Source organism: Euprymna scolopes, chromosome 27 (genome assembly GCF_053919585.1).
Source record: "Euprymna scolopes isolate OS-2025 chromosome 27, ASM5391958v1, whole genome shotgun sequence".
NCBI classification, from domain to species: domain Eukaryota; kingdom Metazoa; phylum Mollusca; class Cephalopoda; order Sepiida; family Sepiolidae; genus Euprymna; species Euprymna scolopes.
The window spans coordinates 35,468,208-35,493,232 of NC_136508.1; the positions used below are offsets into that span (position 1 = coordinate 35,468,208).

General features: G+C 32.3%; 1 protein-coding gene across 27 annotated transcripts in view; it reads left to right on the forward strand.

Moving 5' to 3' along the window:
- The window catches only part of LOC145248812 (rho guanine nucleotide exchange factor 11-like), a 609,361-nt gene that overhangs the window by 189,035 nt on the left and 395,301 nt on the right, over nt 1-25,025 (forward strand). For all 27 annotated transcript variants that reach the window (XM_080110472.1, XM_080110474.1, XM_080110473.1 and 24 more), the window contains 3 exons: nt 5,983-6,081; nt 12,561-12,610; nt 16,088-16,145. In XM_080110472.1, the coding sequence (XP_079966598.1) occupies nt 5,983-6,081; nt 12,561-12,610; nt 16,088-16,145 (207 nt within the window). The remainder of the gene's footprint in view (nt 1-5,982; nt 6,082-12,560; nt 12,611-16,087; nt 16,146-25,025) is intronic.

The following is a 25,025-nucleotide window of genomic DNA, read 5'->3' on the forward strand; positions in this document are numbered from 1 at the left end:
GTTAGACATGATCTTAAATAGTAGACGCTTACATTCCAAATGGTAATATGCCTTGTTTGGGGTGGAAAAGAATAAAATAAATAAACAAATCCTGGTTTTACTTGGCAAAGAAAGGTTCTAGCAAAAGCTGTCACCCCCACCCCCCTCCGATCGAAATAGAAGGCAGCAATTCACACAAGGAATGAGAGATCCTATCTTAGATTAGTGCCTCCAGAAAAGTTTACTCTTCTGTGTAATCTGTGCTGAACAAAAGTCAGGCTTTGCTGCCAATATTATGGATTAAACTTAACTAAGTACAACTGAGATGTCCATGCAATTTAACTAAAACGGGTGAAAAAAGTAAAACCATTAGTTGGAATGTCAGTTCCATGAAAGGGTTATAAGACACATTTGGAATCTTTAATAAGTGCAAATCGGATCTCCAAAACACATTACCATGATGAAAGATGTTTGAAAACAGATTACACAACTGAAGTTATGGGTTTAGAAAACGGATTAATTTTTAGTAATTAACCTTTTTAAAATGAAAGAAATGTGTGTAAATTTTGAAAATCTTAATTTTTTTTTGTGTGTTCTAAGTATGGTTTAAATTTCATTGAAGTCTAACATTTGTAGAAATGAGTTTCGAAAGACTGTTTGGATTTTCTAGACATTATCTGAGGTATGTCTATTATTATGTCATCCTCCAACTGCTCAGTTTTGATGAATAAAACAAAACTTCTCACTCATGTGGAGGTAAGAAGTAAATGTGGACTGAAATACACTTTTACTTACAAGTTATTAAATTTTTTACTCGTTTATTTTTCTTACTGGTTTATGTTCAAGTACGTTTTTTTTTTAAATATAAATCAAAATAAATTTTTTTGAATTATAAAAAAAAAAAAAGAAAAAATATACTTGAAGTTTCATGAACGCCACAATCCATGTATAATGTAAGCTTCCTAGACGAAGAAGTTCTTATCAGAAAGTTCTAATGGTTTGGGCACACTGTCACCATCCACCAACTAACTTGATTCAGAATATAATAACACCAATACCACTATTGGGATGGCACAAAAGGAGTGGTGGTCAACTGAAGACATTGTTCACATGTCAAAGTTGACATAAACTCTGACCGGCCCTCATGTCTTCAGTGTGGGACAGTGGAATGGTGAATGATGGCTGAAGTATGCCAAGGAGTTAGCAGCGACTAGACCTGGATTAACTGCCTTGTGATCTGGCGAATTCACTTGAAGGCAACTCAACCCACCCTCATCAGTAGAAGCACTTGCAATTACACAGCATGCATTCTTTCTTGTCACCCAGGTAACAAAACTTCTATTGATTTGCCATCCAAATATCCTCTCTCTGCATCCCAATTTTCATCCGTCTCCATTGTCTTACACTTTTGGCACACAGATTAGTTATTCCCTTATAACTAGTTCAGTATGATAGAATAAAAATGGCTGCCTGCTGTTTGACCTAATTTTAGGGTTTTTGAAACGACTACTAGTAAAAATTTTTAAAATTAAAAAAATTCAATCCCATCCGATGATGCACTAATTAAGTCCGTGTGATTTCATTGAAATGAATTTTACAATATTTTATTTCTTAATATAACCTGGTCATGGTGATATTGAATTCGTATATGTAAGGCTTATAATGTATCTTGTGTAATTTCTGACTTTTTAGTCAAACAACTTTTCTTTACAAAATAATTTGAGTGATTTTGTTTGTTAGCATTTTTTTTTTTTTTTTTTTTTTTTTTTTTTTTTTAGATTTTTGTGTTTAATTGTTGTTTCATTTAGGAAGCTTAAAATATTTAAGCCAATTTTTTTTTTTATGTCTTTCATATTGTTTCCTTAGTAACATTTTGAACAGATTTGGTTCCGATCATTAAACTTTTATTGTAAGGGGCAATTAACATTTAGTGCAAGTTGGAGGTGTTTTTTTATTTTTAAGTAAATAGGGTTGGGTAAGATGGACATGTCCACTGTGCATAGCTGAACAGATGGGATATGAAAAACTAGTCTATTAAATAGCGGAATTAAATAGACAAATGGATTTAAGACCAAATATGTATAACGGAGGACAGACAGGATGAAATGATAAATATTTATTGATTTTAAACTATCAGTGAAATTAAGATCAATAAATCACCTCTCTCACAAGTGTATTTTTACATTCTTGAAAATATATGCACAAATTATATGGGGTTTTATGCTCCCCAATTCAAAAAAATTCTATAGCGCAATATTTATCATGGTTTTAATTGATAATGATATTTCAAAGAAATCAGAATCAAGAATTGTATTGTGAAAAATATTTGAATCATCCGCCTCTATACACACACACACATATATATATATATATATATTCATCCACATACAGAAATTTATTTATTCATGATTATCACGATTTCAGTCTTCAATGAAAATAATCTCCATATTAAAAAATAATATGTGACCACTTCTCGTGTTTTTGTGTTTCTGGGCTCGATGTGACTTACACATTTTTATTTAATCTCTTATTAAAAATCAAATATACAACATTGTAAAATATATATATATATATATATATATATATATATATATATATATATTGTTATATTGAGGTTGCTTTGAAGAGGACAGAGACGGGATGGAAACTGTTCAAGATTCAAATACGATATTCATGGAAGTATGTGGTAGCCAGGAATAAACAAAATCTGTGGCCATCAAAGCATGCTGGGAGGTTTTGAAGAAATTTGTTGAGAAATGAACCGGAAACGACGTGTTATGATGTATTCTTAAAATGACCAGTATTCTCTCTCGCTCTACCTGAAAGTCTCAGCCTGAATAATGTACCGCAGATAATGTACATACTTTGCACATACACGTGAATTTTTGTTAACTATTGACATCAACAAATCTCATGAAGAAGGGTTCTGCTCGGAGCACAGTCAATGATTAACCCTTTATAACTTGAATTATAATGTAGATGATTAAAAAAATATTTAGTGTAAATTTTAGATGGCAGCATACTAAATGTAAGCAATGGACAGTTGCAAGCTGGAGGTATCTGGCATCTACCCAGATATTGAACTAATATGTACAAGGCGTGTTTGAATCGATTCCCACTTTATTTATGCCATTATATTCATTTATTTACGACTGAATTAATTAGTTCGACCAGATCATAAAGAGTTAAGCCAAAAAAGTCAAGATATTAAATACAGATAAACAGATTTCAGAGCAAGCATGGAAAGAAATACAGAACATTATGATAAAGAGTAAATGTCTGCGGCAAGCAACTGGTTTTAGCTGTAATTTCTCCAAGTGTATAATTGTTTTAATGCTCACTCTTTCACAAAAAGTCTTCAATCTAATAGTTGCCACACTGTCAACTAAGCTCCAACCTCTGCTCCATCACCCCAATGTTGCATCCCTGTGCCTATTTTACAAGTACTTTAATGGAATGTGCTCTGATGAACTCAATGCACTTGCACCCCCTTGATGTACATACTCCTAACAAACCCGTCTAGCAACAAAATCCCACCTCATCACTGTAGAGGTCCCTTGATGCTGAAAAGCTTCTTCCTCCAAACTGCTAGATTTTGGAATTCCCATCTGCTTTTTGTTTCCTTGATTGTACTAATATGCAGAAAAGTAATAATTAAAAAAGAAAAAAAAAAAAAATGGTTATCCCAAACACATTAGTTTATGCACTAAATGCTCACAATGATTAATTCAGTCCTTTAAATCAATGAAATTTGCTCCCAGAAACTTGCTATAAAGCAAGTAGACCTACAAAAGATTTTGTTTTGGAAGAAATATCTTGCCTTGTAGACTTGTGTATAATCGTGTTTATTGGCTGTTTTCATTTGTGAAGTATTTCATTTCGGCCTTCAGTTAATGTCTGGTCATCAGGAGAGAATATTAGCTAATTAACTTTTCAAACGAGATGAAAATCAATTAACTTGTATCGATGCACTTTTATATAATTTTGATTTCTACTTATTGCAGTTTATTATAGTTTAATGTATTTTTTTAATGTATTTTCTTTAATGTATTTTTTTATTAATGATTTTTTTAATGTATTTTATTTTAGTTTAATGTTTATTTTCGATTTCAACTCAACAGATGTCAATGCAAGTTGTGATCTTTATACTTTTTTTTGGTCATTTTTGTGTCGGCAAACGAAAAAAAACAACTTATTGATACAACACAGATGTACTTGTTATACTTTTGCTTGTCGTAACCTGACCTGGCTTCTCAGTATAATGTTTATTCGTATGTTTCTGAATTTTTGACATGGGGATTGGATTCTTCAGACTACTGTTCTCATCTTGAGTGTTGTTTTCATAATTTTTCAGAGTTTATGTCAATGTGATCTCCAATCTTCTTCAGGTGTATGAGGTGCCTGAAATATGTTTCCAGACGTTTTTTGTATGGGCACTTTTATTGATAGTACACATATGAAACTCTAGTCCCCTTTGAAGTAATCTCCTCTGCCTGCAGTGCACTTATTGTATCGTTCCAACAATTTCTGGGAGGCCCCATTGTGTGAGTGTGTCAGTGACCCTCGCGACAACCTCTTTCATCTCGTCAATTGTCTCATAATGACAACTTCTAAGGTATTCTTTGGGCTTAGAGAATAACTAAAAATCATACTGGTTCATTGTAATAATGCTAAATTAATAGTGATAATGTCTGAAGTGATGGGAGGAAGCTTCCTTATTCATGTCCAGCCTCCAACAACAACTCAGGAAGAGACCAAACTGCAGCTGTGAACCAGAGGGTTATGTCCTCTACTCCTTACATGGAAAGCTTTCCCTTTCTGAAGCTCTTCTTGCAGGTTCAGTGGAGGACACATGACTGCCTGGGAATAGGAATGAGATTATCTAAAGTTGTAATGAACAGATGGGGCTACAAAACTGGCCCAAATGTGTAGAGGAGGACCATACGATTGCCTTGTCTGCTCTCTACTACTCAACCAGTGCAACTTGAGAAATCTCTTAAGTTTCAAGGGTAATGGAAAGGATTGCATCGTAAAGGAGTGAAGGGAAACTCTTGTATAATCACATCCTTCAAAGACGCATAAAGAAGCAGTGACCCCCTGTAATTGAAACGGTCAACCACATACTAACAGATTGTCCAAAAGTTCACAATCACTTCTAACCCACCTCTTTTAAACTCTAACCCAGAGCATGCATTTGAGATCAAAAGGACTACCCGATCTCTCAGCATCTCGTCTAATTGCAATTGGATGTGTAACAAACAAGCAAACATATCAGCAGTGATGCATTTATCCGCTCCGTGTCTTTTTTTTTTTTTTTTTTTTTTTTTTTCACTTGTATCTTTCTAAACTATTTTTCTTTTCATCGACCTTATCAATTTACTTGTAATATTGTTTGCTTGTCATGATTAAACATGGCTCACAAGTATAAAGTTTGCATTTGTTTTTGACATTCATACTTCTCATCTTATCTATATACACGTTTATTTATAAAGATCAAACTTTAGTTATGGTAGGTTCTCAAATTTTGCTTTTTAACGTGAAACATTTGATGAAGGTAGTTTTCCAAAATATTACAATACGGAACTTCTATCTAGGCAAGCTGATGCAAGTGAAACCACAATTCATGTAAAGTAGGAAAATATATATATTGTATTAATAATGGTGAATCTACATAGCTTATCCCACACCATTAAAGCTTAATTTGCTTCAATTTGTGCCTATACTTTTGAATTGTATTGCTTTCTATAAATTTGAATTGTATTTCCTTCTATAAATTTTAATTTCTACTTTTGAGTTTCCTAAAATCTATCACTCCCAAATTTATTTTTTTCAATTTTTCTACTTTTCATTTTTTTTCTACTTTTCATTTTGTTTTCTACATTTCATATGTAAACCAGACATTAAAAACCAAATATGACATGTTTATATATGTAAATTTTATTTCTTGAATAAGAAATATATATATATATATTATATTTATCCTTTATTTTATTTTCTTTGTAGGGCAAGTGCAACGTTGTGTTATGATTCAGAAGGATGAGAAAGGCTATGGACTTACTGTAAGCGGAGATAATCCAGTGTTTGTCCAGTCTGTTAAACCAGGTAACAAAATATCAGGAGTTTTTAATTTGCATTTCAAATTTCTAATTATTCATAGTTTCTCTTTTGCATATATTTCTTTACCAAAGTCTAGCTATTTTTATGACCATCTTTTTAACATGCATTAAGTAGCACTTACGACAATTTTTAAGATGTCTCTTGTAAACGAATTGATTCTCAGAATTTTCCTACTTTAATTTCTTTTTTGTCTAGTCATTACCCTAAGCTCCTGTAATCTACTTGGATAATTAGGTTTAAGATATTAACTTTAAGCTCATTGTTTTGATAATGTCCTAATATGGAATTGTTGTTTAAATTTCTGTTTCAGTAAATGAAACTTTTAAACTGTTATAAATACTTATATATTTGTATTTTATATATATATATGTGTGTATATATATATATAATGTGCATGTGTATATATATATATATATGTGTATATATATATATGTGTATATATATATAATGTGCATGTGTGTGTGTGTATATATATATGTGTATATATATATAATGTGCATGTGTGTGTGTGTATATATATGTGTATATATATATAATGTCCGTGTGTATATATATATATATGTATGTGTGTATATATATATATATATATATATATATATATATATATATATATATATATAATACTACCAGCAAAAATGAAGAGATAAAAAGGTTTTCTTTGAAAAAGAATTGGTTTCCAAGAACTATTCCACATTAACAAATCCGATAAAACTCGATAATTCGATAAGTTCTATTTTTACTTGTAACTATTTTTCTACTGAATCATTTTTCATAATTTTTTGATGAATATACTCATTTTTACATGACACGAAAGTAGTTTTTGCCTAAAATGTTTTGTTAGAAAACATATACTGCACAAGCACCAAATTATTATCACATTAATATCTTGAATACTTCACTTTATTTGCGTACTAGCCTGGGTGCCTGGCATTGCCCGGGTGTTTGTAGGTGTATGTTGAGCAAAAAAAAAAAAAGTTGTAATAGGCAGGCAGGCTCAAACCCGTATCGCAAAGGAGGAAAAGAAAGTGAAAAAAAAAAAACCTGACACGTTAGCTATTGCGCCCATCGCCAAACCGTAAGTGACATAGGTTTAAATTAAGGCTAGACAATCAAAAAGAGGGGATGACTTTCGAAAATATTGGCGAAAAAAGCGACCCCTCCCTGTAGAAAAGTGCCCAGTTGAGGGTGAAGGAATGAATGTTTTTGGCCAATTTTTCGATATTTGTTGTCCAAAGGGTCGAGCTTCAAACTGATACTGACCTTGTGAAAATCTGTCGCTTCTGTTGAAAGTTTTTGCGATACATACAGACAAGTGAGATTTATATTATAGATTAATATCAAGTAAATGGTTAACATGATCAACTGAACTACCATTTTCTATTTGGAAGATTAACCTTTATCCTTTCAACCATAGAATTTACTTTTCGATTTAATTTTTTTTTTTAATCTATATATTAATACCATAGTACCTTTACCGTATGTGTGTCACGGTTTCCAGATTATAAATTATTCAATCCGGTTTTATTAAAAAGGAATATAGGTGATGACATACTACAAAGAGAAAATTAGTATGTAGATATTCGCTAATTTAATGTTCGTAGTATGTTATCACCTTCTATCCTCCTTTTTAATAAATAGGATCTCCCGATCACCGAAAACGCAATGTAAAAAAAATAAATTAAAATAAAAAAAATATCGCTTTTAAGCTGTACATGAAACTAAAATAAACCTTCTTGATCTTCTGGATAGGATCCAAGAGTAGTAACTGTTCTGTCTAAAGATGTTCGTGCCGGGCATCCATACAATGGCTATATGTCACAGACCCCTATAAAAATATTGGAGATAAACCGTAATAATCAGATATATTCTGATACTACATTAACCAGATTACTTAGATAAATATATTTACAGTTTTAACAAAATGGCTACAATAATATCGCGGGATCTCCATTCAAGCTGAATGTCCACAGAATGCCCAGCAGGAATATATTACATATGAAAGATGTCACTGTGGAATTTCCACAGGTCTCCCTCGTATACATAAATAATTTTTGTAATTTATATGAAAGCAATATATTGAAATCAAGTTAGTTTATGTGATAAAAATAGAATTTGAAATACACTACTTCAAAAATTATGTTCCATTCAAGGAACAGTGGAGAAAAAAGTTTTAAAAAGAAAAAAAATGCTGCTTAATAAGGGGATATAACTGCTGCAAACAGGAAAAACTAAACCTAAAACGTGTTTATGGCATTTTATTTTAAATATATGGATTGTATCAAGATTTTTTTTTTTTTTTTACCCCCCCCCCCATTCCCGGTACTCTTGCAGAATTTGACCGGAATCCTTGGGATTTTCCATGGATTATGGCTCTGGTTCAATCAGCAATCACTGGATTAAGCCGAGCTTGTTCAAATGTTAAAACGCTAAATCAAATGTTTTTTTTATTGTATAAAAATGTAATTTTTTAATTATATTTGGGGGGGGGGTATTTTTTCTGTTTATTTTTTTAAACATTTCCTGACAAAAAAATAATTTGTAAATTTTTGTGAAAAACTTTTCTGTACTTTCACCTAACAATTTACGGTTTTCATAAAAGTCATTCATCTTTTCTTATAAAAAAAATTCTATTAACCAAAAACAAAAAACGTTTACTGCCAATTTTTGTGAAAAAAAAAAAAAAAAAAAAAGTTTTCCTGAAAAAAAAAAACTATACTTTCACCTAACAATTCACGGTTAAAAAGAAACATTCATCTTTTTAAAAAAAAAAACAAAAAACAAACAGCTTTTGTTAATAAAAAACAAAAATAAATAAACAATGCAACTTTTCTTGAAAAAAATAAAATATTTCTTGAGCTATATCTTGTTTAAATCAGGGAATCGGCACAGAATTTAAAACTGAACCCTTTATTCAATCCACAGAAGGATCCATGACATAATGGATAGATAGTTGATAAAATTCAGTTGTAAGTTACTCTTCTGAAGGTTCAATCCTCAGTGCGGATGACCCGTAAATTATATTTCTACTTTGTCATGGCTGACAGAATGAAAGCATACTACCCTCTTTCTGAATCCGACAAAACACACTTGAAGATCAGAGGTTTCTCTCGAGATGAGAATAAAAATCTGAAGAATCCAAATAATATGAATAATCAATCGTCATTTAAAAAATTTGGAAACATAATATCTTAGTCATTGTTTCCCTCCTCTCAGTTGCTGCTTTTTATGCAATGTTTTGGCAGTTGTATTCTCTCAAAGTGCTTTTTTACATAATTAGTAACATTTCAGAAATCGGAAACAAACATTTATTGATTTATTTATTAGTGGATTATTATCCTCATCTTCTAGTTGCCGTTCGTTAGGTGGTAAACCACAACGGGATAGGAATGCTGAGTCTCTTAACTGTATTCTCAGTATTTAATGCCTTCCATAATTGTTGTCTCACTACGTTTTGGCCAACTTAGCCTCTAGCCGGTTTTGGGTAGGATTGAAACCACAAACTTCAGACAATGCTCACCTGGAATCGTAGAGATTCAACGTCTCTCTCTACTGCGCCACAGGCCCTGAAGGGCAATCAAGGTTGGATATTTTTTTGGTCTTATAAATCCAAGTCTTTTCGTTCTTATTTGGTCTTCCATCATTGGGTCTGTACCAAAGGGTATATTTTTATTATTATTGGAATCCTTTGAGATGAGTAATTTATTTATTTATTATTTATTTATTTGTGGACTATTATCCAGGGGGGTAGTTGGTCGAAACATTGTGAAACAACTAGAAGATGAAGCAAATAAATATATAAATTTCGCATCTCAAAAGGATTCCAATAATAAAAATAAATCTTTAATTCATGAAGAAACATAGTGGACCAAAACTGAAAATGACAACCAAGTTATTAACAAAAAATAGTTGGAGACCTTGAACCTATGCAAGAGAAAATGTATCAACTATGAGTTTTGTTGATGGGTTTTGGAAGGAGATCACCATTTTATCTTTCGTTCACAAAGGAAAAGAGTAGATAATGACTGAAGACAAACACTTGAAATGGTTTTGTCTGGCATATTTTTTTACTTGCTTGCTTGTCAGTTCATGTAAAACAACAAAAGTTTCATGATTTTTTTTGCAAATGCTGGCCAATTTTTTTTTTTAATAAAGAATAATATATTTGCTGTTATGAAGAAAATGAAAACATTTTAAAAAGTGAGAACTATTTTGTTATTACAAAGAAAATGCTATAAATAATTATTAGGAAATGTTTACAAAAATTAAAAATCTGAATCAAATAAAAAACCAAAGTTCAACAGAAGTTTCATGAATGAGTTATTTATTCTTTGAACAACAACAAACTAACAAAAATACAACAAAAAAAAAAAAACAAACATTTTTTAATCATTTTTTTTTAATGAAATTTTGTTTTCAGGTCAAGATGAATGGTATAGTTCTTTTTTGTATAATAAACCAATGATAACAAATGTTTTCTTAAAGAAAATTGACTGCAATTTCATTAAGTTAGCATTTTCGGCATTCTTTAAAAAAAAAGAAAAAAAATCATGCAACTTTTGGTGTTTTTACGTAAACTGACCAGAGAAAATTCTTATGATAGCACAGTTATTATTCTGCATAAGTACCTATCTTTGCTTACATTATTATAACTCCAGTAGTTTCTTCCCCAGAACCGCTAGACTCTGGAATTCCATTCCAGGTCCCTGCTTCCCCAACTGTACGTGAACCGACATCTTGCTGTCGAAATCCCAACATAGTTCCCCAGTAGTTGTTGCCCCTGATAGTAGCCCAAAGTGGCAATGTGCCTTGTTTGGGGTGAAAATGTAATAAAAAAATAAAAAATAATAACTGACTAATCAAAGATCACTATTTTACATGCCCAGAAAATTCTAAAAATAGCACAGTCCTTATTCTGCATAGTACCATAGTTTATGTCTGTAATAATGATTACTTTCCTATTTCAGATATTTTATTCTTTTAAATAAAAAAAATTCTTTTGATAAACCTTAGTTATTTCCCTTCGTGTTTGTAGGTTATTTCCGTTGCTCGATATTTTCTTTTCTTTTTTTTTTTTTTTTTTTCATAAAATCTTACAATTATCAAAAAATTGCGTGTGCATTTCTTCTCAGCTATTGTTACTATTGAATTGTTTTCTTGTTATTTACTTTTTATTTTCTACTGCTATTACAATTATTAGTAAAATATCTATTAAATGTTGGGTAATGAAGAGAGAATAGAACATGTATATTTTTTTTCTATCAAAATTGCTCCAGAAAAGGTATGAAGCCACTTGATGTAAGGAGCTATAAAAAAAAGAAAGAAAAAAGGTGTCTACTGCAAGGTTAAAAACTTGCCAACGATAAGGGTTAGATGGAATAAATTTTGGACCCCCCCCCCCCAAAAAAAAAAAAAACGCTGTTGTTCTCTCTTTGTCAGAAACATCACTCCTGGAATGAGAGGATGAAAAGAAAACGTAAAGGAAGTGAGAGTTGCTACGTGGCTGCCAAAAAATAAACCGAAGATCCACTTTCTACTCTCTTTAAATCAATTTAGTAAAAAAATCTTTTCAGATTCAAATAAATCAATGAATATATGTTTGGAAATTTTTCTCAATTTTATTTTGTGATTACCCAGTAAAAATAAAGAAATAGTGTCTACAAAGTCTTTAGACAATTTTATAAATCCATTAAAATATTTTAAGATGTGCTATCAAAATTCTTTTTACATATGAATCGGTTCAAAAAAAGAGTCTCAAATCTAATAAGTCCTGCACTTGAGCCGACACCCCAAAATTTGAACATGTTCTAAAAAAACATGGCGGCTCCCGGCTTTTGTCTCGCTTCCTCATAAAATTTGATTTTTTTGGTTAAAAAACCCAAAAAACTACTTGATCAATTTATATGATTGTTGGAATATGGCATCTTTGTTCTGTGACTAGTATGCATACCATGCAGATTTTTTTTTTTGTGAAGTTCTAAATAAGCACCCCCAGGGAGATCCATTGGAAATCCAAGCAGTCTCTCAGGACTCATTTCTACAAGTGGCTATCATCTGTTCAATATCAATAACTCGTATATTTATTTTATCCACTTGCAGCCCGATATCCTTATCTTCATAGTTGTTTCACAACGATTCAGCCACCAAAATCTCTGACCCATCTTAGGTGGTTAACCGTGACCACAGCTATGGAAGGCAGTAATTACTGAGGCTTCACATTCCTATCCTGTCGTGGTTAACTACCTGCCGAAGGCCAGAGGTACAATTGGCCGAAATGTGAAACAACTATGAAGATGAGGACAACAGTCCACAAACAAATAAAATAAATATACACCTTTATCCTCGAGTGACTTCTGGGCCTTGATAACTCGGTAATTCCCTTGGGGGGGAAAAAAAATGTACTTAAATGCACTGATTTAATATCTTTCTGACGAATATGTTAAATGTGATCTTATTTTTTATTGCAGATGGTGCAGCTGCCAGGGCCGGTGTGCAACAAGGAGATAAAATAATAAGAGTAAGTAAATACAACTGCTTATTATTTATCGGCCAACATTCATATCTTTTTTGTAGAACATTTTGAAGACTGATGCGCATTACTATTCTTGTTTTAGCTGATGTCACTTCCAACTTTAAATGCATCTTTTTGAATTTGAGGATATTTATGCCAGACTTATATAATTATAAAACTCTGTGGACCGTCCGGGCATCCTTCCTTCCTTGCTTGTTTGTTTGAATCTTGTCTTCAATGATCGGGCGATTCCATTTTTTAAAAAAGGAATTACAAGTGAATTTCTGTGTATTTTTATATATATATATATATATATATATAGAGAGAGAGAGAGAGTGTAGCTCATGGGCAAGGATGGAGAGTTGTGTTTTTGTTTCGATTTTAGCTGATGGCACCTAAATCATATATATATTTTTAAATTTTGATTTCACTACTATGTATTAGGTTCAATATAATAATCAAAAGAGAATTGTCTAGAATAATAAATATGTAATCTACGAGAATGAAGACATATTTAAGCATATCTAAGACTAGGCAACCTTTTAGACGGATAAACTACATATACTATCTACAAATATATACACTTATAGCCAAATTAGATATTGAAATGCTCATATCTTTGGTTCAATGGGATGAAACATGAAAAATTGCAGGTTTTTTGAAGATTATAATACTATTCTATGGTTAAAATTTTATGACAATTGGTAAAAAAGAACCTATATTTTCAAACCAATAAACTATGCTCAAATTTGCCTACATAGTGTCCTGGCAAGCCAGCTTTAGTTTTGCTGCTTTGGGATGAATTTTGCTTAAGGTTTTTTTGCTTGGTTGTCTCCTCTGTGGCCTTGCCAGGCCACTTATATATATATATATATATATATATATATATATATATATACATACATACATACATACATACATACATACACCACCTTTTTTGGCAATTTTATAAGTTCAAAATCTCAGCGACTATTGATCAGAATTTAACAAACGAAGACTTGTTGGAAAGGTAATGACCTGAATTGTGTAGTGGACTGTGACATTTGCCCCTAAGGTCGCACATTAAGGGGATCATCCATCATCCAGAGCCTATTTTTGGCACTTTTTTACTGCCATAAAATGTTTCAATCATAGTCATTTGTTTTTCTAGTTTTGCTTACGAATTATAAAATATCTGATATTTCCCCAAAACCTCTGGGAGACTAAAACTTGCTATGGTTTCAAATAATCTGAAATAACAGCAAGGGGAGACTTGATTCCAAATATTTCTCATGTGTTATATCTCCCCTCTTTGGTTTTCATACATAAAGTAAATTTCACACTGTATAAGGATTATTTGATACTAGAGATATTCATGATCGTTATATTTCTAAAAGAGAGAAGATAGTTTTAGTCTCCTCTCCATCAAGGCCAGAGATTTTGGGAAAATATATCCATATAAAGGTCGTTTCAAGAGTAAAGTTTTTTTGTTGTTGTTTTTAAAACTTAACTCCAGCAGTTAAAGAGCTACAAAGACATTAAGATGAGCGACTTTTTGTGCTCCAGAATTTGTCAGCATAGTCACCACCATTCTTAATTCACTATTGCAAGGCAGAAATTTATTGATGCATGTTCATGACCAACTGCTTTTTTAGTCTTACACCATCAATGTCTGCAACAGACAGATGAAACTGTATCAGGTTATGAATGTGCAAGTTCAGTCATCGTTACAATGCAATTTGCAATCCCTTCTGATTCATTCGGGCAGAGTATAAAAAATAATAGACAATACTTTTGGGACATTTCTCATTTGTATAAAAAATATTATACTCCCAGTTACTGCTGTAGTTGTAGTAAGAATGATGAAACAAGATGGAGATCAGAATAAAATATTTAGAAAGATAAGACAGTAAAGCATCACTCTGAAACTTTTAATTCATATCAAATAACGTCACTGATTTAAGCATTATTTTTATGAATATTAGTACAAATACTGATTAAGTCTAATTTTTTTCTGTCTTTTGTGATGGGGGATGTACCCGTGTGTTATATATTACCATGACTAACATAATGAACAATCTGCCATGTTTTGTAGTTCAGAACTTATTTTTTGTTGGTATTAATCTCCACAACAAAGTTGTCTCCCTTTAAATACTAAAATTGAAATCCACTGAATGCAGCAAATAAATAAAAGTAAACTTAAATAAAATGCAAATAGTTATTAAATACACGCGATAAATGAAGAAGAAATAAAATAGAATAGTAACACTGACCCTACAATATTTGGTTTTCACAATAAAAAATTAATTCCAGGTCCGTTTCAATTACTGCGAAAACTGCTCTCATTCACAACACTTCCCATATGCCTATTTGAATTAAAGTCAAACACATACCTGAAGAAGAGAAATTTTCCTGAAATATTATATGATCAGACCACACTGGTGCAAGTAAGAACACAATACAATGTTAAAAAATAATTTAAAACTAAAACCTTGCACTAATAAAAGGTGAATCAGCATCATTTGACTTATGTCTTTATTTACTTCAGTTTGTATAGATTACACCACCCTCGATTCTGATGTTGCTTTTCACCCATCTTTTTCAGATCAGTTGAAATATACGGTTGATTTAGATTCTTTTATGGATTGGAGTAAGAAATGGCTTGTTTCGTTTAATCCTGTTAAGACTCAGCTTGTGTCTTTCAATTGTAGACGTGTCCCTTTTCTTCCTGAGATTCTTATGAATGGCTCTGTTCTGGATGAGAAATTGACTCCAAAACTTCTTGGTCTTTCTTTCCTGTTAAATCTTTCCTGGAGTCCATATATTAAATCTATTGCTCTTTCTGCTTCTTGTAAAATCGATTCTATCACCTTAAACACTTCGTTACACTTAGGCTTTTCTCTATCTCCACAAATCTATCAAATATGTATGGAGTTGATTGTTGTCATATTTGAGCTAATGAATTTATGTCCCATTTGGAGGTTCTTGATCAATTGCAGAAACCTGTCTGTAATTTGATTGGCCGTACATTTTATTCTTCACTGCAACTTCTCTCACTCTCTCTCAGACATGATGTTGCTAGTCTCAGTCTTTTCTACAAATACTATTATGACATGTGTTCCTCATAATTGTTTGATCTATTCCCTGCTTTTCTTTGTTCTAGCTCATTTGACTCGTTGGTCTAGAGGTCTCCATCAATTTGTTATTTTAATATCTCATTGTAATAAAGCTTCTTATTCCAGTAGCTTCTTTCCAAGAACTGCAGGTTGTGGAACTCTTTTCCTTCTAACTGCTTTCCTTCTATGTACAGCCGTGGTCTTTTCAAGACTAAGATCAATAAGCATCTCCTGTTTTTGCAATAATCAGCTTTCATTCTTGTTAGCTCCTTACATGAAGTAGCTTCATACTTTGTCTGAAGTGATTTCCATTAAAAAGAAAGATCTGTTAGAGCTCTGCGCTGTATTTCCTTCTGTAAATTACCATATGGTGTTTTTTGTATTTTAGGTGAATGGCAATTCTGCATTATCATTGAATCATACCGAGGTTGTTAGCCTCATCAAATGTAAGTAGAACTGGTTCAATTTTCTCTTCTACCTTTCAGATTACCAATGCAGATCTTAAAGACTGAACTTACCACGAATCGTTCAATTACTTCATCTCACCTTTCAATTAAAAATGAACACACCCGTTTCCATAAAAGCTTTGAATAATTTGTTCATACTCACATAAAAAAAATAATGCATTTTTTTTTTTTAATTTTATTTTTGTAAAAGTAAAGCTCATGTTTCCATAACAGGAGGCCATGCTCCTGGGCATGGGTATTGTTTATTGGCAATGTTGAAAGAATGGATGAGAGATGTGGAATAATTGAGGTGATGGGCCCAATCCTAATAATCCAAATAATACGAATAATCGATCCTCATCTAAAAAATTCAGAACCGTATAGACAACTTTGTTTACTTGTTTTTTTTTTGTTGTTTTTTTTTTAAGATCATATCAACCCTTTTCATACCAAATCTAGATATTTTGATAAAAATTTTTATACTTCAAATTCTTTATATATTTATGGAATTTCGAACCGAACCCTTTATTTAATGCATGGGGGTAAAATGCTTTCGTACCATTAGCCATAACCAAGTAGAAATCCTAATTCGCAATTATATTTAGAGTCAGTAACACTGAGGATTGAACCTCCAAAAAGTATAACTTTTATGACTGAATTTTTTCTAGTACTCTTTTCATTAAGATATAGGTCCTTGCGGACATTTTCTTTTTAACTTCATTGATTACATCGACTGAAACGTTATGAAAATAGCACTCAAGATGAGAATGATACTTCGAAGAATCAAAATAACACGAATAATCAATCTTCATCTCAAAAATTCAAAACTTAAAGACAACTTGTTTTATTTTTGTTTTATCATATCAATCCTTTTTATACCGAATCTAAATATTTTGATAAAAGTTTTTACTCTTTAAATTCTTTCTGTCTTTAAACATAAAAGGACTTGTCGAAAAAAAAAAATACCACCAAATATGAATGTTTATCCACCAAGTTTCAGCCATAAATGTGTAACAGTCTGTTTTATCGCGGTTCATTGATCTACAGGGATAATTTTGTCATCATCTCAATCCGAATAATACAAATTATCAATTCTCATCTCAAATATTCAGACACACAAATTGATCCTGCATGGCAACATTTTTAGCAAGAATTTTTCTTACTGGGACTACCTGTCTCCGACAAATAAATGGGAATTAATTTAAGTAACATAATTCTTGCTAAAAGTAAATCTGCTGAAGGAATCAATTTGTGTTTAAATTAAAGAGCACCCCCGCCCCCACACACACACATGCACACACTCAGTAATTAAACTAAGAAATTTGATTTTATTTAAAATAATTTCCAACATGTTTGAACATAAATAGTTCAAATTATTAATCTCGTGTCCTGACTAACAGGTGGTCGAGCTCACTGACATAGTTAACGTTTATTGCTAATGTTGAAAGAATGGATGAGATTTTAGTTTGGTGGATGGAGAACAATCATGGCAGAAGGATCAGCATCTCAAGGGATAAACTTGAAAGAGGGACCAAGGACTGGCCAGAGATAGGTTAGTTTTGAAGTCCATTTCTTAAGCCGGTACAGGAAGGCACATTCTCATGTTTAACAGACTGACCAAGGGAGATAACTCTTATAATTTTGTGGAAACATGGCCTTCAGTAATGGCTACACCTCACATGCACCCCCGTCCCTCTCATGATACATTATTCAAAGCTTTAAAAAAAAAACAAAAAAAAAAAACAGGAAAATATAAATTTGTTCTTGATATTTATCTTCCGTGTCTCAATTTAGGAATGATTGCTAAAGTGACGAGATGTATCGTAACTAACATAAGGTTACATCTTATCTGTGTGCAGGTGGTTGCAACAGTTCATTTTCTCCTGAAATCAATTCTAGACAACTTCATAAATTCATTTTCTTTTATTTTTTTTATTTTACTTTTATTTTTGTTTTATTTCATTTTTTTTTTTTTTTTTTTTTTTCAAAGAAATTAAATATAAACTATATTTAGGTTTTTACTAACGATTGCTCAACACCCTTTTTTTCTCCATCTGCTTTTCACATCCTCACCTTCATCTTTGATTTATTCTATGTGTACAGTTTGACTATTTCATTTCAGTTTAATGAATGTATTTCAATTAAAAACTTTTGGTTTCATCATCACACAAAAATTACAAGGAGTGTGTGTGTGTGTGTGTGTGTGTGTGTGTGTGTGTGTGTGTGTGTGTGTATATATATATATATATATAATAAACAGACAAAATGTCTTTGAAATCACATTTATGGGGCAAATAAATTTCATGTAAAATTTGTCATCTTGATCTGGTTTTGTTTGGACTTTTAAAAGTTGATGTTTTATGTTATCATTAATAACACAAAACAAGATGATAAATTTTTGCAAGCACGAAAGGTTTAATATTTTTTTCAGGTAGACTTTTATAACTAATAAATATATGGTTAGCTACTTTACATCAAACTGCCATTCTATGGTTCTTTCTAGTAGATTACATGTAAAATGCTTCTTCACAATATAAAAATGTGTCGCATTTACTTTATGGACGAGTTAGCTCCCTTGGGCAAAATATAGTTTCACTGCCTCTTTTACTTAAATGTGTTTGTGTGGTCATTCACATGTAAACACACACACTTTCATGCTGGAATATCAGTTGAGATTTTGATCACAGGAAAAAATGGCTTTTTTATAAACCACTTTAAAGTTTGATCAATTTGAACGTTTATATATATATATATATATATATATATGCCATACTTTGGGTAATTGTACGAACTAGCTAAAAGTGCTCTTTTGGCAACCACGCATATAAAGAGCACTTTTTTATAGTTGGCGCAATTACCCCCAAGTACGGTATATTTGTATATTTATTTATTTGCGGACTGTTATCCTCATCTTTGAAATTGTTGTTTCACAACGTTTCAGCCAACTAGTTCTCTGGCTTTCTTCAAGTGGTCAACCGTGCTAGGATAGGAATGCTAAATCTCTTTACTGTATCCTCAGTAATTACTCCCTTCCATAGCTGTTGCCGTCTCACCACATTTTTGGCCAACTAATCCTTTGGCCGGCTTTTTGGATAGGACTGAAACCGCTTTCTTCAGACAATGCTCACCTGGAACTGTAAAGATTCAATACTTCCATCCACTGTGCCATGGGCCCTGAAGGGCAATTAAGGTTAGTTTTTTTTGGTCTTATAAATCCAAGTCTTTCGTCCTTATCTGGTCTTCCATTGTCGGATCTGTACCAAATGGTATATTATTTTTTATTGGAATCCTTTGAAATGAGTAATTTGTATATTTATTTATTTATTTATTTATTTGCGGATTGTTATCCTCATCTTCATAGTTGTTTTTTCACATTTCAGCCAATTATACCTCTGGCCTTCATCAGGAGGTTAACTGCAATGGGATAGAAATGTTGAGTCTCTTAACTGTATCCTCAGTAATTACTGCCTTCCATAGCTGTTGTCACAGTTAACCATCTGACAAAGGCCAGAGGAATAATTGACCGAAACGTTGTAAAACAACTATAAAGATGAGGATAACAGTCCGTAAATAAATAAAATAAATATACAAATTACTCATCTCAAAGGATTCCAATAATAAAATAATTACACACACACACACACACACACACACACACACACACACACACACATATATAGTATGAAAATATATCTATGGCAAGTAATCTACACAAAGTGTTCATGCTAGGGGTTTGAATCTCAGCTGTAACATCAATAGATTCTAGACCATACTTGTAATAATCTTTTCTCTGTTGATTGCTGTATGGTGTTGGCTCCGTGCACTTCTAGGAGGTTCTCGTCCACTCCAAGCTTTGCCTTTTTAAGAAAGGATCAGCTTTTGCTCAACGCCTGAGGCGTCCCTGATGAGGAATGCAGACGGGGCTGTCTAAGCACTTTTTTGCAGATCAAAACTCTTCTCGAGCACTGACTTTTCAATCCCACTTTCTGACCCTTGTCACATTTCTCACTGCGATCATAAAGCTAAATGCCAAAATATATATTTTTTTCTTTTTAAGAATTAATTTTTAATTGTATTTTATTAAAATATTTATGTACCGGCCACAAACTATATTTGTATTATTTTTATGCTTAAATTAGATGGTTTACTTTCAATAATTATTAGTGTGTGTGTTATATATATATATATATATATATATATAACATTTGCATACTTAAATAATGAATTCAGTTACCATGTATTTATTCACGACTATGATAACTATATGATTATATGAGATTCTTGATAATATACAAAAATGTATTCACAAATTCGTTAGTTCTCACCCTTTTATCTTTGCACCCACTGTTTCACAGACATAATGTTGCCAGTCTCAGTCTTTTTAATAAATACTATTATGGTATGTGTTCTTCAGAATTGTATGATCCATTCTCTGTGTCCTTTGTTCCAGCTTGTTTGACTTATTGATCTAGTAGTCTTCATCAGTCTGCTATTTTCATACCTTATTGTAATACAGATTTCTATACCAATAACTTTTTTCCCTAGATCTACAGAATTCTGTTATTTGTATTAATTGGACTACTATTCTAATCTTGAATGTTATTTTCAGAATGTTTAAGCTGTTGCGTAATGGATAAAGTACTAGATAAAATTCAATTGTAAATGATATTCTTCTGGAGATCGATGGTTCAATCCTCAATGAAGGCAATACTCAGAATCATTTTAGACGTTCATGACTCATGGAATGAGAACATGGTACCTCCATGGATTAAATAAAAGGTCCTGTTTGAAATTTCATGTAGATTCTCTGAATTCTGCAAAAAGATTCCCGAGTTTTACAGCAGACAACTGAAGAAGCGATGTGAAAATAACACTCAAGATGTGAGCAGTAGTTCCTCTTTCTCACAGAAGAAACGTTATGAGTTTCTCTGCTTTTCTGTTACTTTTATGGTCGGTGCTCAATAGAGTTCAAATCTATGGTACCCCCTCCCTCTGTAAAATGTTTGCAACAAATACTTGCCCAAGTTCAACAACTGTCCTCACTCTCTATCCGTGGTTAATACTAAATGAAAATTCCATGAGCAGAGTTTCTTTCCTAGAAATTGTCCGTCTGTGTTACAGAATACTGTGGGGCTGCTTATTGGCTAACTATAACTTGGTCATGTTCAAATCTAATGTAAATAAATTCTTGTTGAGCTGCCATCTTAAATAATCTAGCTCTACCTAAGTTCCGCCGTAACTGATCATGTTGTCTCATCATCTATCGCACTTGACCCTTGTCTAAGAATGGTCTTGATAAGTGGTGACCCCTCCCCCAGAAAAATACATTAGTCCGAATAATACAAATCATCCTTATCTCAAAAATTCAGAAACAACAGCAGGTTTGTGGAACTCTGTTCCTGCTAAACTGCTTTCCTCCTACCTATAACCTTAGTCTTTTATGACTAAGACCAATAAACAGGTTTTATTTTTGCAATAATCTTTCGGTTTTGGTAGCTCTCTACCCTTATGTCTTTACTCATCTGTGAAACAATACTGCAGGACAGCTTCCCAGCTAACTATAACATTACCATTTTCAAGTCTAAAGTTTTTGTTAAGCCGTCCTCTTAAATAATCTAACACTATCCAAGTTTCACTGTTACTGATCTACAGTGTTGTCTTACCCACCTGACACTCATTAACCCTTATCCTACATTAGCCGGGGGCGGGGGGCTTTGCCCGCTTGTAAAATAGGTTTATATATGATATTTTTATTTGTCCAGATTTCACATATATTATAGGAGTCATAATTTCAAAATTTAAAAAAAAAAAAAAAGTATTTGGGTGCCATCAGCTAGAATCGAAACTGAAAGCAAAAATGTAGCATTCAAAGCTGCTGACGTTACCACTGTAGCAACGTGACACGCATATAAACCGATTAAAAATAAAAAATAAACTAAGATGAATCTACAAAATGTACAACGATTTTTTTCAATTTTGACCCGTTTTTAATCCCTTAAAAACTGTAACCGGTTAAAGACCCAGAAAAGAATGGTCCATAAAAAATCCAATCATTTGAGGTCTCTAGTGCCGCTCTGCGACTTTTCGTTTCGGAAGAGATGGTGTGAAAATATGGAGACAGACAGACAGACATGGTGAGTTTTATAAATTAAATTAGCCTTTTTGGCCTTGATAAGCAGTGACTCATCCCTAGTAAAAAAAAAAAAAAAAAAAATACTAGATAATCTGTGAAGATATGAAGGAAGCTGCATGCCCTATATAAACAATACCTTTTGATTTTTATATAACCAAGGTGCCCTCTTAATTACTTCTATTTTCAAACAATAGAATCTTTATTCTTGACTCTGAAAGTCACAAATGAGCATTATGCCCTATGTATATTATCAGTATACATACACAAACCGCTATCTGTGACGAGCAGCTTGGTAACCGATTAAGTTTTGCCACCAAACTGATAATTTATTTTTAGAAAGTTTGCGTTGGAATAAACCATTACGAAGGCCAGATTTCTTTTGATTGCTCGATTTTAAACGCAACTACACCAAATCTGGTAGCCTGGAACTCTTTAGGCAGTCAGAAGAAACTTGTCAAATATTATTTGCAATATCCCGAACATTCAGCATTTATCACTCTTTATATTTTGATCTGACCCTCCCTTTTCAAGACAAATTTCAGCTGACTTTTGATTTGTTCATCATAATATAAAGGATAATTGTCTTTTCTGTTTGTCTAGCTTGAACTCAAAAACTACCAAAGATATACTCACATATATTCTGCTAATTCAGTAAGATGTCGAGCAAGTTATGAAAATGCTGCAAATTTAAGAAGCCTTTTGATGTTTGACATTCTAAAACAAAATAGGTTTAAGGCTGTTACAGCTCGTACGAGAATTGTCTGCCCGGTGTTGTCTCACCGGTGTTGTCTCACCGGCCACCTGATGCTCATTAACCTTTATCCGTGAGTGGATTTTTGGCCTTGTTAAGCGATTGTCCACCTTTTTAATAATAAAAAAAAAAATCAACAAACAGTAGAACCCTGGGATACGGTGGCCCTAAGAGACGATTTTTTCAGTTCATGATGTGGAATACAATGTTTTTCTGACCCCTGGTGACAGTATTTGCCTCGCTTTACGGCATTATTTATGTTCTTTGATCATATGCATGTGTATTATATACTGTACTGTATTTTGTTACTCATTTTTAATGTCATATCCCAGGGTTCTACTGTAATCTGTAGTTATGAAGAACTCGTGGCGTAGTGGATAAAATACTTGGTAAAATTCAGTTGTATTACACTCTTGTAGAGGTTGACCAGGTGAGACGAACATGTGGCTCCACAGTGGTATCTCTCTGAGTCACACTCATCTGCATCTCTCTCTCTCTCATATATATATCTGTCATCTCTTTATTAAAAGATGGAATCACTCAATCGTTGAAGACAAGATGCAAGCAAGCAAGGTCAACAGTTTTATAATTATATATATATACAGTGGAACCCCAGGATATGTCATTACAAATTACTAACAACATACAGTACAGTATATATTATATATATAATCAAATGACATGATAAATAATATTGTAAGGCGGGGCAAATACCCTAACCAGGGTCTGGAAAAACATTGTATCCCACATTGTAACCTGAAAAAAAAAAAACGTATCCTAGGGCCAACGTATTCCAGGGTTCTACTTTATGTATTAATTTTCTTTGATGTTTTTTATTCTATTCATAGCAGGTAGATAGGAAGAGATTAATTAACTGTGATTGTTGATCTATTTGGCACAGAAAATATTGATAAAGGTAATGACTGCTCTGATATTGGTTCATATTCACTTCTGACCAACTAATTATCGCGGCCATTTACGGACATTGTAAACATTAGGTGTTTTGATCAAAACAAACACCTTTTAATAATAAGGCGAATTAAGGAGCGGACATTTAATTACACAGTAGTTTACTCTCAATCCTTTTATAGCATCGACGGTGAATTCGCGCCTGTTAATCAACATGAATACATTTTCTTTTTTATTCTGGAAGCGACCTTGACGCATTGGTGGCACATTAGTTCCGATATTTGTTGGCATTTTCTTTGCTTAATGGTTTGCTATGAATCTTGAGTTTTAGCCTTCTTTTATGTTTACCTGCTACGAGTTCTTATTAGATTGTTTGATTTGATTCAGTTTGGCAGTCTCATTTATAGCGGCAATTGATCTCTGATTCTGCAGATTTATGACTATCCAGTTGTTTGAGTAAATATCAAATGTTAGTGATTAGGGTTAGCTTATCTATGTGTGTGTATATATATATATATATATATATATATATATATAAATCACTATCCATTCATGTGAAATCACCTTTTCTTCACCATATTCCCTCTGCTTCACTATTTGTTACCAAGTAAGATCTATGACTTACTTGTAGTTTCATCAAATACTTTTGCAAGCAAAATCCGATCCCACATTTTTGCTAAATCCTACCCTCTGATGAGAAGGAAAGTATTTCTTTGAAACTCCATGGATTAAGGACTATCCACTTATTTTGTGCTTCCTTTTTAAAATTAAATATGTTTTTAACTCTTTTTCAAAGTGTTTAACATGTTTTATTAACTACTTGTTCTTTATATATATATATATATATATATATATATATATATATATAATTATAAAACTGGACTTTGCTTGCTTGCCTGATCTTCACTGATCGGGCGATTCTATCTTTTAAAAAAGGATGACAGGTGAATTTATATATATATATATATATATATATATATATGGCTCAGAAGCTAAGAAATGATGGTGAAGAGTTGAACGTGTTGGTTTTGATTCTAGCTGATGGCACCAAAGTCATATATATTTTTACTTTTGATATCACCACCAT